This window comes from Podarcis filfolensis (assembly GCF_964270895.1).
Source record: "Podarcis filfolensis genome assembly, chromosome: 1".
NCBI lineage: Eukaryota > Metazoa > Chordata > Lepidosauria > Squamata > Lacertidae > Podarcis > Podarcis filfolensis.
The window spans coordinates 103855179-103869429 of record NC_139604.1 but is presented as its reverse complement, the minus strand read 5'-3'; the positions used below and the strand labels follow the sequence as shown (position 1 = coordinate 103869429).

Below are 14251 nucleotides of genomic sequence, written 5' to 3'. Positions count from 1 at the left end.
CTGCTGTTTGGACAATAATAAGTATAGCCAAATGGACAACTTTGACAAGAACGTTTCTGGACACTGTTTCAAAGCCTGATGGAAAGGTGAATTTGAGTTCCTACCTTTTTATATTTTCCGTTCAATTTTTGATTGATTTTGGAGCTGGAACACATTTAGCAGAAATGATAGCAGGAGCCAATACAAAGCTGTGATTGTACAACCACTAACAGGAACTATACTGATGGTTGATGTACTGCTACCTGCAACAGCTCCATCTTTTGCATTTTGTTTATGCAGCAGAACAAAACAAGCACAGAGCATCATATCCAACTAAGTCATAGACTGAGTAAACCCACTGAAATAAATTGACGTAAGTTAGGCCCTTAGGTTCACCGGTAGCAGTGAATTTTTGAAGCATGACTCAGTTGGGTATGGTCCATAGAAATAATTCTATTTTAAAGTAATATAAGAAATGCGTTTGCAATGCAGCAGGTGCAGGGACAAGAGGGATACATGCTTTGATTACTACTCCTTAATAAGCATGTGGGTTTTGCTTTTTCCTGATGAAAATCATCTACTGGCCTTAAAGGTTTGATTGATTTTCTATATAGGGAAACTTCAGACCGACAGCCTTGTAGTCCAAGCACTGGACCCTTGCATGAAATGTCACACTTCCTTGATTTATTGCTGAATAAAATCAATACTGGACTTTTCTCTCTATATCCATGGCGATTCACCTTGTTTTCTGTCTCGAGAGCAAAACTGTGACCTGAAATCAATAATAAAAACTGCGACAAAAAAAGCCAATGGCCTGTTCAAGACTATCTCCCAGTGTGGCAAAAAATAAAACTCTTGTTGATGCACTAACAACAGGCTCACCCAACTTTTAAGAGAGCCGGTGGGGCACTTCACAAGCTGCTCCTCCTCCAACCCCTATGAGGGCCTCAGAGCTGCTACCTCACTAATCTAGGAAACCTGTCATATGGTTGCCAAGAAACCGGCAAGTACTTCCTCCTGTCTCCCAGATACAGGATTGGATGCAACTAACAAGCTCCTCAGAGGTTTCCTCTTTTGCAATGTGGCCTACCCCCCCCCCCACTCTGCCCTGATATTGTGGGGGGGGGGGAGGTCAGGAGACTGCCCGGTACTCTGTGTGTGTGTCGTTTTGCCTTGTTAGCCAAAATGCTTGCCTTGACTGAATTATTACCTTATTGTGATGCTGAATTTCTCCCTAGTTTGTATCAGGGAACACATATACCAGGCATAGGCAAACTCGGCCCTCCAGATGTTTTGGGACTACAACTTCTATCATCCCTAGCTAACAGGACCAGTGGTCAGGGATGATGGGAATTGCAGTCTCAAAACATCTGGAGGGCCGAGTTTGCCTAAGCCTGAGATAACCCGTATTTTCCCGTGTATAAGATGCCCTCATGTATAAGATGCCCCCTACTTTTGGGGACCCCAAATTTAGAAAATGGGCATATGCACTATCGTGTATAAGATGCCCCCAGATTTTTAACCTTATTTTAAAGTAAAAAAACCTAGTCTTATACATGGAAAAGTACGGTATATAGCACTAATGAAGACTTGGTGCGCTAGTAATAAGGTATAAGACTATAGCTGCAGTAAGTCAACAATCTTTGCCTCCAAGGCTGACAAGACCTGCGGTGGCCAAGGATAAGAGGCTGAAAAAGTAGATGGGGAATGGGGAGAGTGAAAAAGAGTGCATTCAAGCATGCATGTTTGTCACGTGGAAAAAGGGAGTCAGATCCAGCAGAGTTCTTGCCCAAGACATTTGATGAAATAGCGGTAAGTTTTACATCTGGCAGCCAATTACGTACGTACGTTTCAAAAGATTGTTCCAAGAGTTTCATTCGTTTACATGCATCCTCCCTCTCTTCGTTGGGAAGCTTCAGCCTAGCCACGACAGCCTCATCGCGCTCTCGCTGTGCACAATGAATCTCTTCTACTAGAGCTACAATAAAGCAAGAGTTTTAAACATGTAAGTAGGACAGAAACAAACATGCAGGTTTTACCTTTTTGTTTGTGTGCGTATCCTGCGATTCCTTGAACATACTGAAAGGAGCATTTGTCACTAATTTAGAGCAAGTTTGTAACCGTCCAGACTAATGGCTTTTCACTCCACACAGCTAAATCCAGTGCTTTTTTTTCCTTTAAAAAATGTTTAGGGGTAGGTACTCTCATTTTCCTGCTCATATTGAAATAATACCCCTCAATGAAGTCAAACTTAGATTCACAAAATGTTTAGGGGTATGTGTACCCCTGCGTCCCCCCAGAAAAAAAGCACTGGCTAAATCTGGTGCCTAATCTAATCTAATCTAATCTAATCTATCTAATTTATTTATTTATTTATTTATTTATTTATTTATTTATTTATTTATTTCAACAATTCATACACCTTTTAATTACATCTGTCTCTAAGCAGTGTATAAATAACTCAATAAAACAAGAGAAAAGTAAGTTAAAACAATGGGATCAGAATTCAGTGAAAATGCCTTGCTAAAATAAAATTTAAAAAGTCTTCAGTCGGTGCAAGACGTTCAACAGGGAAGGGGATGCCCTTCCAACCCACAACTGGAACAGATTTCCATAAATTCCCAAATGTTAGAGTGGACAAAATTTTATTTTCCAAATTAATTTTACTAATCCGTGGACACAATTCAGAGAGTCTAGGCTACTGGCCTTCATCTGTCTGATCTAAGGTGAGTTGAAGCAGTAGCACTACCAACCATACAAATACAATTATTTCATTTCATTTCATAAAAGTTTTACGCCGCTTGATTGCAAAAAGCCTCCGAGCGAATGAAACAATAACATCACCAGCGGAAAGAGTCAAAAGCAACTGTTTAAAACATTTAACAAAAAACAAATAAATTAAAAAGCACAATGAAGCAAAATCAGATTAAAATACATTCTACACATCTGGGCAGGCAAACAAAAAGCGTTTCTGGCAGGCGGCAAAAAGAATAGAGTGAAGCTGCCTGCCTTATGTCAACAGGCAGGGAGTTGTAAAATGTAGGTGCTGCCACATTAAAGATCAATTTCTTACAAATGTGGAAGGGCTAGGATGTGGCACCCGTAGCAATGCCAGTTCTTCAGATCAAAGTGGTTGAGAGGGCATACATGGGGTAAGGCGGTTTCATAGGTAAACTGGTCTCAAGTTGCTAAGGGCTTTATATATGATTAAAAAAAAATTAAGATCTGGGTTCCCAAATATATGTTTGAGTTAACAGTGTGTCCCAGATCTGAAAAGGGTGGAGATTATTGCTGTAGGCCTGTCTAGAGGACTGAGACACCCAAATGAAGTGTGTTTATTTTTTTAAACACATGCTGCATCCTTCTTGCTGTCAAACGAGACATGCCACTACTACCAACACTTCTATCTCCACCCCCGTCACTTATTTCTTTTTTTAAAAAAGTAATATTTATTAAGAGTTTAAAGGTTACAAAAAGAAGAGAAAGAGTTAAACAAAGCAAAACAATACAATACAATACAAAAAAAACCAAAAACACTGCTTATCTTAACAAAACAAAAGCAAGAGCAGAAACAATTAAAAACACATCCAATATTTCCATATCTTGTCTTTCATTTACTTGTTTCAACGACCTCCTCACACCTCCCTTTCTTGTATTCCAGTTCAGTTAGCTATTTCAGCAAATCCTTTCCATCTTTCTCATTTTTTGTCCTATAATTTATCTTAACCCAATCTAACCTTATTTTTTCCCCTTTGGCCCATTAAACAATCTATTCTTACTTAATTCTTTATAACATTCCTACTAAAGCCATATAGCTTCATTCCAACATCCTTCTAGCATTCATTAATTTTACAATGTTTCTGTAAATAGTCTTTAAATTTTTTCCAATCTTCTTCCACTGACTCTTCTCCCTGGTCTCGGATTCTGCCAGTCATTTCCGCCAGTTCCATATAGTCCATCAACTTCAGCGAACGTTCTATTCACAGTCAGTAAGCATTCCAAAGTGCATCAGTCTTATTGACAGCCCATTTCCAGGTTCAGAGCGGTGGTATTTTAGCTTCCTTCCCTCTCTCTTGCAGGTATATACAATCCAAAACTTCCCCCCTCTTCTCCTGCTTCCAAGGGGGGGTTTACTATTTTTTTTAATGCTGGAAATTTAGTCCTTTACAATCGGCTTTCCAAGACTTTAGCTTGCAGCCTCTTTGCTTCAGTCTATTTACAAAAAAGGAAGGCGGACTTCCTGTTTTGAGCCTCCCCGTTTCGGTGCCAAATTAAGTCTTTTTTTTTTTTTAAAGTTCCGATTCACTCTACTCACGGGTAGTTGCTTTAGGATCAAATTGTCAACAGGAAAAGTCAGCGCTCTCCGGCAATGGCTATGCGGCTTCGCTCCGTGGAAGAAGCAGTCGATTCACAGCACCGCGCCGCTCACCCCACTTCGCTCCGGATCCCCAAAACCGGGCTTCCCCGCGAGTAGGGGAGGCGCAAAAGGTGCCCGCCGAATCCCACTTTCACAGGCTTCACCCGCCTGTGATTTTTGAAGGGTCTCCGCCTTCGCCGTGGCGGCCAGACCCGGTTTCCACAGAGCAAATTCCTCCTGGTCAGAGGAATTCCGCCATTACCAAAGGCGCTAACCCGGAAGTCCCCCCCCCCCCCCCGTCACTTATTTCTGGTAGCAACTGGGAAAAGAAGATGCCTTCTGTGAGCTCATTGCACTAACTTTCTCTTCTGCTGTTGCACTTCTATGGGCTGATTTTACATTCTACTCATGTAAAAACATGCTGATTCCCGGACTGTCCGCGGGCCAGATTTAGAAGGCGTTTGGGCCGGATCTGGCCCCTGGGCCTTAGTTTGCCTACCCATGCTATATGGGCTTTGAGGAGATGCATGAAAGAGATGTGGACCTGCTTCTCAATGGTGGTGTCCACACTTCCCAGCTCAGATTGGCATTTAGCTTCAAGAGTGGCTTTTATGTGGCAGGAAGGGCAAAGGTGTTTCTTCAAAAAAAGAAAAATCAGAAAGTGAGTAATGGAATGGTTTAGGTTATGGGTTAATATATACCGTAACATTTGCACCCTCACCGAACATTTGCCACTAAAAGGTCATACAATATCATTAATAGACTTTTCTTGGCTGCAACCATCTTGGCTGTGAGGGCAGGGCCCTGACTGACTCCAGACGCAGAAGCTGGGGCTGCTGAGCAGACTATTGGGTTGGGGTCCTGTCTAGGGGATTTTGTTGTGGAGGGGTTGTTGTTAATTTTTTGCATCTTTATTGTGGATCTTATGGTTTATGGGGCAATTGTTCAATTTGGTTGTGTACTTCTGGACGTTCTGTTTATTGTTTATGACTACTTCTGATATGTTTGCAGTTATGCAATTATTTTATACATCATAAGCCGCTTTGGTTTTAATTTTGGAAAGATGGAAAATGATTGATCGATCGCTTTTATTTAATGCAAATGTATACAGGCAACCCCCCATTTATATGTGAGTTATGTTCCAAGGCATCGTGCAAGTCAGTGAAATCAGGTATATTTGAAACACCATTGGAAAACCCTGCTCCACCCCCTTTTGTGGCATTTTCAGGTCACTTCCGGGTTTGGTGCAGTCACACACATATTGAACACATGTAAATGGGTGTGTGTGCCTGTAATATCATTTTATATAACAAATCTGTACGTCCTAAAAGCACGCTAGACTATTTTTCTTCTCCAAACATTATCCAAGCAGTTTCTCCTGATTTCTGAGCAAGGTTTGTTAGTGCTCATTTTTATACCCACAACAACATAGGCAACTGGCTGATGAGCAACACCCTGGAGAAAGATTTATGGACTAGATGTGTTGCAGCATTACACTGTCAACCTAATTTCTTGAACCAACCTGGGACAATGGATAAAAGAAACAGGACTTGGGAGGAGAAATACCATTTCAAATCCATGCAGGTCACTAATCACTATCAGCCTAACCTATCTCATACCAGTGTGGTGGTAAGAAAACACCTGCCATTGTGATCTCATTGGAGAAAGATGGAATGTAAAATGGAACAGATAAATAAGTTCCCTCAATGCGAGCGCTATGGCTAAGACTCAAAACTAACGTTGCCATGCCACTCAGCACTGGTAAGACCACACACAGAATACTTTATTCACTTTGGAGCACTAAGTTCAAGGACTTTGACAAGCTGGAGAGTCACTGAGATAAAGGGTCTAGAAGTCAAATCATAAAAGGGTAGGCAAAAATAAATTAGATATGTTAAGCCTAGGCAGAGGGAAGCAGTGAGTATATTAAAAAGAGTATCACTAAGAAGAGGGGCAAGCTGTTGAGTCCATGCACTGGAGACCAAGCAAAATCTAAAACCTGGTTTTACATTACAGAGATGCTGATTTAAGTGAAGTATCAGAAAAAGTAAATAGAAGTATGGACTTCAGTGTTAAGAAACCTGTTCACAGCTCTGAGCACCAAATGGGACAGGAGAGCTTACTGAAGACACAAGAAGCGATCACGAATTTTATTTATTTAATGCATTAATAAACCACTTCACGGCATGAAGTTGCCAAAGCAGTGCACAAAATAAAAATAGAATAAAGCACAGAAGCACAACCTCTAGAAAAATAAAATCACTTCAGCAAACTCCAAAAACTGTAAAATCCCAACCCTGCCCAGAGCCAGTTTAAGGGGGTGCAAGGGGCATGTGTGGGGAGGGAGGGAGGGGTGGGGAAGGCCCCCTTGCACTAGCAGAAGTCCTTGTGTGGACTTCTGCTTATGGGTCCCATTAGTTGAATCCAACCCTTTAAAACCATTTCTGCAGATTTGCAATTAAATGACTAGGTTACACGTCAGGTACACATTTCTTAGACAAGAAGGTTTTCAGTACAGTGGTACCTTGGGTTACACATGCTTCAGGTTACATACGCTTCAGGGTACAGACTCCGCTAACCCAGAAATATTATCTCGGGTTAAGAACTTTGCTTCAGGTTTTGAATAAACATTCACAAACTTTTTATTGATAATAATCAGCTAAATAGTTTGAGGATCTATACAACTTTGTAACATGCAGAAAACAGCAGTCTCAGAGAAACCAAAGACTGGAACTGAGGGAAGTCGGGGGGTGGGGGTGGGTGGGTTTTTTTGGGGGGGGAGGAAAAATGGGGAGAAAAACAAGGATGATATGTTTTTGGATAATATGTCTTGTTTTAATTTTGAATAAAAACATTTTTAAAAAAAGAACTTTGCTTCAGGATGAGAACAGAAATCGTGCTCTGGCGTGGCGGCAGCAGGAGGCCCCATTAGCTAAAGTGGTGCTTCAGGTTAAGAACAGTTTCAGGTTAAGTATGGACCTCCGGAACAAATTAAGTACTTAACCCGAGGTACCACTGTACATGCCTAAGCATCGTGACTCTAGGCACCTGTCTAATTTTGGCTGCTGACTGATTCCAGGGAGGCTGGAGCTGCAACATTAAAATCCCACTTTCTAATACAAGTGCACTCCACAGGTGCATTGGGGCAGTGCAGCTGATGGGGTGAGGCAGTCTAATAGGTAACCTGCTTCCGAGTTGCCCGACAGAGAACTCTGGAAGGAAAAAAAAAGTGACCTGCTATGAAGATTTCTGGGTAGGATATCGTACTTCAGTGGAACTACTGGCAAGGACTTTTAGGACTCTTGTTCCAAAGTCACCTTTGTTATTTCCTGGAACACCAAGGTTTACCTTGGCAACAATATTTCAGCCAAGCCTAGTATGTTTAAGTTTTTCTTTTTCTTTTTCCTTTTCTTTTTAAAAACGACATTTCAATTGAAATGTGAAGCTTACTAAAGCCAATGTGCATTTAATGTCAGGGGCTAATGATATGCAAAGTGAGGGGAGGGAGATAAGGAATTGGCCAAAGTTAAGCACACTTAAGCCCATTGATTTCAACGAAAGTGTTGAGCGTGACTACAACTCAACAGTTCAAACAAATCAACATAAGTGCATTTTGCTTCATAAATGATAGAAACATAAATTTCCAATTATTAAAACGTATTTTAGGTTATTTGTAACAAGATTACTAAATACCCAGCCTACAAAAATGATTTGCCCCTTCAGAAATATAATTGTCCCCAATCCATCAAGTCTAACAGACTTGTAGTTTTAAGATAGATAATAACTGTAAACAGGCAGTTTTTGTAAGGTACATAGCTATTTCAAAGTTCACTTAGAAAATCAACATAGCATTTTAGCTGGAATTTGCTCATTAAATACCCATAACTGTAATGCAAATTATGCTGGATAGAATAAGGCAAATACATATGCTTCTTTCCTTTTATTAAATGTAAAAGCTGCTGTTAATTACATTGGCTATGTCATATAAACTTTTCTCTTTTAACTATTAAACGGAAGTCTTTACAAAAGTCATTAGAGATCCTCATTCTTTGACTTGTATAAATTTCAATATTTGTTCAGTAAAGGTTCACAGCAGTTAAATTACATTAACAAATATTATTAGCTACTATGTAAGCCAACTAAGTAAAATACTTATATTGCAGGTAAAACAAATCATTGGGTGTTTACGATAATATTTGGATATGTCCATTTTTAAACAAGCTTATCAAATATCCTGTAATTCTTAGTCAAATGAGAGAGACTCAAAGTAGATCTTTTCCCCCAAATGCTCAAATTTGTTTAGTAAGCTAATTGTTTTCTAATATAGGATAGAGCAAATATGAAGAAGCTGAACCATTCGGAGTATGAGTTTACTGAGTCAAAGCAGTGTACATATTTTCTTAGTTAAACCTGATTCAGTTGGCAAACCTTTCGGCCACACTTTTTAGCTACCTTTAAAATACAGTAGTAGCAAGAGAGGGTGTTAGAAATCATGCTAGTATAAACATTGGTTCATGATTCTCCAAACAACAGAACCTTGGAGAGGAGGTGGGTGAGAGGAAGAGGGGGGGAATTTCCCAGAAAAGATGTCTGTTTGCTGATTTCTTAGGGGTCATCTGGATAAATATAGAAACTGAACCGATGGCAGAAAAAAGGGATATTAAAAACACACACACACACTTGCAAAACTCACACGGTCTGGATTTTTTTAAGGACTTAAAACAGCCAACAGCTAAGATCTACAAGTAAATATAATGCACAGAACTCTTAACTTTGTACTACGCCACACTGAGACTTAATTGTTGCAGATTATTTCTTGCAAAAAATCCAGTATGATTCCCCCCTCCTTTTTTGCAAAATGAGAATACCACCTACAATTTCTCCTTTCTGCAAGAAAAATTAAAAATAACAAAAAATGGCACCTAAAATGTCAACATCTTTAGAAGCAGCTCCCTCCCACATTTCCACCCCCCCCCCCGTTTCTATTGTGTACATTTTCTAAGTTTTCTTCGTAGTTCTGATTGCAATCGTTGCTTAGGTATCCTCAGTAAGTTAAAAAAAGAAAGAAAGAAAGAAAGAAAGAAAGAAAGAAAGAAAGAAATTTGCTGCAATAATGAGGAGACTGTTGTGAGTAGTTTTGTGATTTTGGATTTAGTATTCAGGATTAGGGGCTGTTGAACTCTGAGTGACCTAGGATTTTCCTTAGAGCTGGTGAAGGAATGATCACAGGACTTCTAATGGATATGCACAGATGTCTTCTACCCAAAAAGGTCAATAGAAGGGACGAAAGGGTACTTTTTATGTTGAGGACATCTCTAGTAAAGATAAAGCTTTCCTAATCTGAAAGATATTTTTAGATTATACAGGCCTATATAGAGTTAATATGTCATGGGAGTGGAAAATGGAGAACAAATAACATTTTCCATTTTTGTTCTCATTTTAAAAGGACGGGGAGGAGGGGGGGCGAAGTGAGAGATAAAGCTTGTTCTGTCATGCCATCCTTTGAATCTGAGATTCCTGTAATGGGTTGCTTGCTTTTCTTCTTCTTCGTTCATTAATGGTAAATCTACTTATAATCATTTTTTGTTTAGTTAATAATCTCCTGGAAAGGAGTAAAAAAAAAAAAAAAAAGGAGTAAGGAAAATTGTTTGGGAAGGGGAAGACGTAAGAGACCTGAAATATGAAACTTCTTTGGTGGGGTTTTATTTTGGAATTTAGCAATTGTTGCAACCCAGAGAGCTTTGGATCCTCTCCGTGCCAATATAGAAATTTGTGTATATATGTACGGGTCATTACAATATGGTACTAATCAGACTGTGCACGTAACATATTGCAAAATACTGATAATCCCAGAAAATTTTCTAAGGACCAGATTGTGGTCCTGTTAAAATGAATGGAAATAGTCCCAAGTCACGATACACTTTTTATTATGTTGTTCTGACGTCATTAGGATAACTGAAATGTAGAAGCATTAGAGAGACGCACGAATAAAATAGAAGTAGAACAGTTTTTGACAGGTCAGTACTAGGAATTACAGACTTAAAGTCATTTACATATAAATGTGACTCGGTAGATAAAGCAATGTGTGCAAACACAGATAGAATGCGCTGACACCCTTGTCGCCGTGTGTTTGTTGTATGTATTTAGTTTGCGGTACTCAACAGCTCCTAAATTTTGGGTGCTGTAAATGTACTGATTTTACCAAAGAACCTGAACGGTTTAGCAATAAGCAAGCAAAGAGACATTGCACTGTGGCATTCCTGTTTACTCAGCTATGCAAAAAGAAAATGAAAGAGAAGGCATGCAAATGAGAATACGTATACGTTTATCTACACTGCATTTACAGTTTCTTACTGAAACCAGTCCTTGTACCGGTGAGAAAACCGCCCTCCTCCTTTCAAAATAGTATTTTTTGCAGTGGTGACAATGACTTTTCAGAATCTACACTACTGTCTTGCAGCCGCAATTCCAAAACTCCTTGCTTAGCTAAATAGTGAAAATTCGGGGATTTTGAATTGTATGCAGATGAATGTTTCTCATCAATAAAGTAGTCTCTCAAAGGAGCTACTGGGATACTTCTGAGTCTACAGAAGGGCATTTTGCTAGCAAGAACATACACAATTAACAACTATATTGAATAATTCATACACATAGCATATTGATGACCGGCTGTGTAATCTTAACTGTGTCTACTCAGAAGTAAGTCCCACTGAGTTCAATGAGGTTTATTCCTAGGTGGGATATATGATTGCACTTTCAGTCACTGAGAATTATTCTATAGTTTCAAAACGTGCTATCTGGCATCTGTGACACAAGCTTATTTTACAAATGTACCCATATTTACAGAATATGATTTTACGCTGAGGCTCCCCACCTCACACATTCTTCATATGAATTACTAGAATTCTTGAGAAGCAAAACCACTGCCTTGTTTCAAATTTCTTAATGCTATGAGTTGAGCAAGTTTACAGAAGTCTACGGCAAATCTCTGATTGATTTTAGTGGAAGTAAACCACACCTATAGTGCATTAAAAGTCTTTGCCTTTATCAAGAAACCATCAGATGAAAGGTTTAGGAAATGAATTTGCATAACATATGAATCTTACAACAAAACTAAGGCTAGATACATACTGTATATAGAAAGAATAATTTTACGACTCAATTATTAGTAAAACTATGTTCGTTACATACTTTTAAAAATAGAATGTCACACATATTTAGATTTATAAACACAAGGGTTGGGAACTGTTGAGATCTTTTGGCTAAAGCCCAATATTGGCCTTATTTCAGTTTAATTGGAAGAGGATCTCAAATTCATCTTCTCCATGAGATATCAGGAACCTGGATTTCTCTTTGTATCAAAGGTTAATAAGAAATGTGTCTGCAAAAGTCAAACAGCATTAAATATCAAAAACTGATTATTATTCCACAGGAGTTGTTCTGTCATTCATAATCTCTCCATGCTCCAACCTTCCACAGCTAATCTTTAATGGATGACATGCAAGAAAGAAAAAATAAATGGCATCTAAAAAAAGTCTGTCGATTGAGCTTAAATGAAATGGTAGATATTTTCCTTTACTGATCAGCGAAAGATAAAAAGGAGCACTTTTAAGGTAATATGGAATTACCAATGCAAATATAATCCTTATTCTTGTGTGTTACTGGATTGTTCTCTCCTCCAAGCCCAAACTGTTGCTTGTTTACTACCACAACAATCATAACTTTTCCCACCTCATTTAAAGTAATGTGTGTCACTTAAGTTTAAAATCCTCATTGAAAGACAAAAAGGAAGAGTGATACAATGAGAGAAATTTGCAGGGGAATTTAAACGAGCATTTCAAAAGAACTGGAATATGGAATATACACACAGAATACAAATTAAGGTAACTCTGAAAAGTGTTTCCTGTAAACTATAAACTCACGACAAATTACTTGTGGAAATTATTTGTGGTGCTGCCCTCTATTTTATAATATGTGCACAAACAATGTTAGTTGTTGAGGGGAGCTGCATTTATTAAACACAGATGCAGCCAGACTATAGTTTTATAAATGCTTGGCACTTAAAGCATTATGGTGCTGCTTTTAAGTGCATATTTAACAGCTGTATATATGTCGGATACTACTTTCTCTTAATCTCACCAGAACTGTGCAGGTTACGAATGATTCTCAAGCTGGGTGTTTGGAACCAACACCCCTCCACCCAAATTCCACACTGTAAATTACTCTGTGCTACTCAGCAAAATTAGATAACCTTATTTTCTGTGTGTGGAATGGTCTCTCCACCCTGGTTTTCTGCCTGCTCAAAATTTGTGGGGGATAAAGTCCTTTAACTCCTCTCTGCTTCTGATGTTCATGATAAACCGCTGAAGGTCTCAGCAAAAGGCAACATTTTCATACAAATGAGGAACAAACAGTTAAATTATTGTTAATGGCTATTTGCCTGATAGATTTTTTTTTATATATAAAAACAGTAGCAATAACCTGACTTTTAGCATAGACAATATATTTTCTCAATGGCAACATGGCCATTGGCCAAAGACTTTAATAAAACAACAAATATGAACAAACTGGCTGCCTGACCGTGTTTATCTGGAACATCCTGCCCTATTGCATGTGTTGAGCCAGCTACAGAAATTTTTAAGGTGGTTTTTACTAAAGTGGCATTTAGCTACCAGAACAAGGCTCCAAAACTTAATACTTTGGGGCTGATTGTGCCCCCATTTTGTCTACCCTTAAGCTCCTATGTTTCAGCTTCATTGGATAACATCAGGTTCTACCATTACGAAAGACTACAGATTCATAAGAGTGAAAAGTACCACCACTGGACATAGCAAAGAAATGGCAGAGCTGGGGAGGTGAGGAGCAGCAGAAACAGAAAATGAAGGAAGAAAAGGGCGGAACTGAGATAAGGGATGAAAATAGGGACATCCTATTCCATAACAATAATTTTACTATTTATACCCCACACACCTTACTGGGTTGCCCCAGCCACTTTGGGCAGCTTCCAACATATATAAAAACATAACATTAAACATTAAAAAAACTTCCTTATACAGGATAGCCTTCAGACAGGGGTCGGAAAACTCCATACCAGGGATAGGCAAACTGGGCCCTCCAGATGTTTTGGGACTACAACGCCCATCATCCCTGACCACTGGTCCTGTTAGCTAGGGATGATGGGAGTTGTAGTCCCAAAACGTCTGGAGGGCCGAGTTTGCCTGTGCCTGCTCCATACCCTCCAACATTTCTCCAATGAAAATAGGGATATCCTAAGAAAAATCAGAAACCAATACGGCTTCTCTAAATCAGGGACATCCCTGGAAAATAGGGACACTTGGAGGGTCTGGCAAACAGACCCGATGAGGGTGGGGGAACCTATGGTTTATGGTGGTAAAGAGAAAAGGGTGCACACTGTGGACCAGACAAAGAAAAAGAGGTAGGATTAACTGGGGGCCCTTAGAAAGGCCTATAATGGCCTCATCTCCTTCTTCTAGGCCATACCACTATTCCCTCCTAAATGCTGGAATGCGTGCTTGAACTGTTCTAATGCCTTCTAATTGCCTGGATGGAGAAAGATGTGTGTAGAAATCCATGGCTTGAATGCAGCTTACAGTATAACTGGAAAAGTCACATCCATTGCTTTGCCCATCTTTGCCCATGGAGGCCCAGGTGGTGTCTGTGGCAAAGAGTGCCTAACATCAGCTTTGGTTGGTGCATCAATCACACCCTTTCATGGACAGGGAAACCTGGCCACTGTGACACATGCATTGGTAACCACACACCTGGACTACTGGAACATGCTCTTTGTTGGGCTGTTCTGGAGGCTGCAGCTAGTGCAGAATGCCACGGCCTGGATGGTGAGTGTTGTTTCTTATTGAGCACATAGGCCCGGGTTCGGCACTGGCTGCCTATTAG

At 39.5% G+C, this 14251-nt stretch overlaps 1 protein-coding gene across 4 annotated transcripts in view; it reads right to left on the bottom strand.

The window, feature by feature from the left end:
• MIPOL1 (mirror-image polydactyly 1) overlaps positions 1-14251 on the bottom strand; it is a 187970-nt gene that overhangs the window by 113427 nt on the left and 60292 nt on the right. For all 4 annotated transcript variants that reach the window (XM_083616858.1, XM_083616859.1, XM_083616860.1 and 1 more), the window contains one exon: positions 1828-1957. In XM_083616858.1, coding sequence (XP_083472984.1) covers positions 1828-1957 — 130 coding nt within the window. The remainder of the gene's footprint in view (positions 1-1827; positions 1958-14251) is intronic.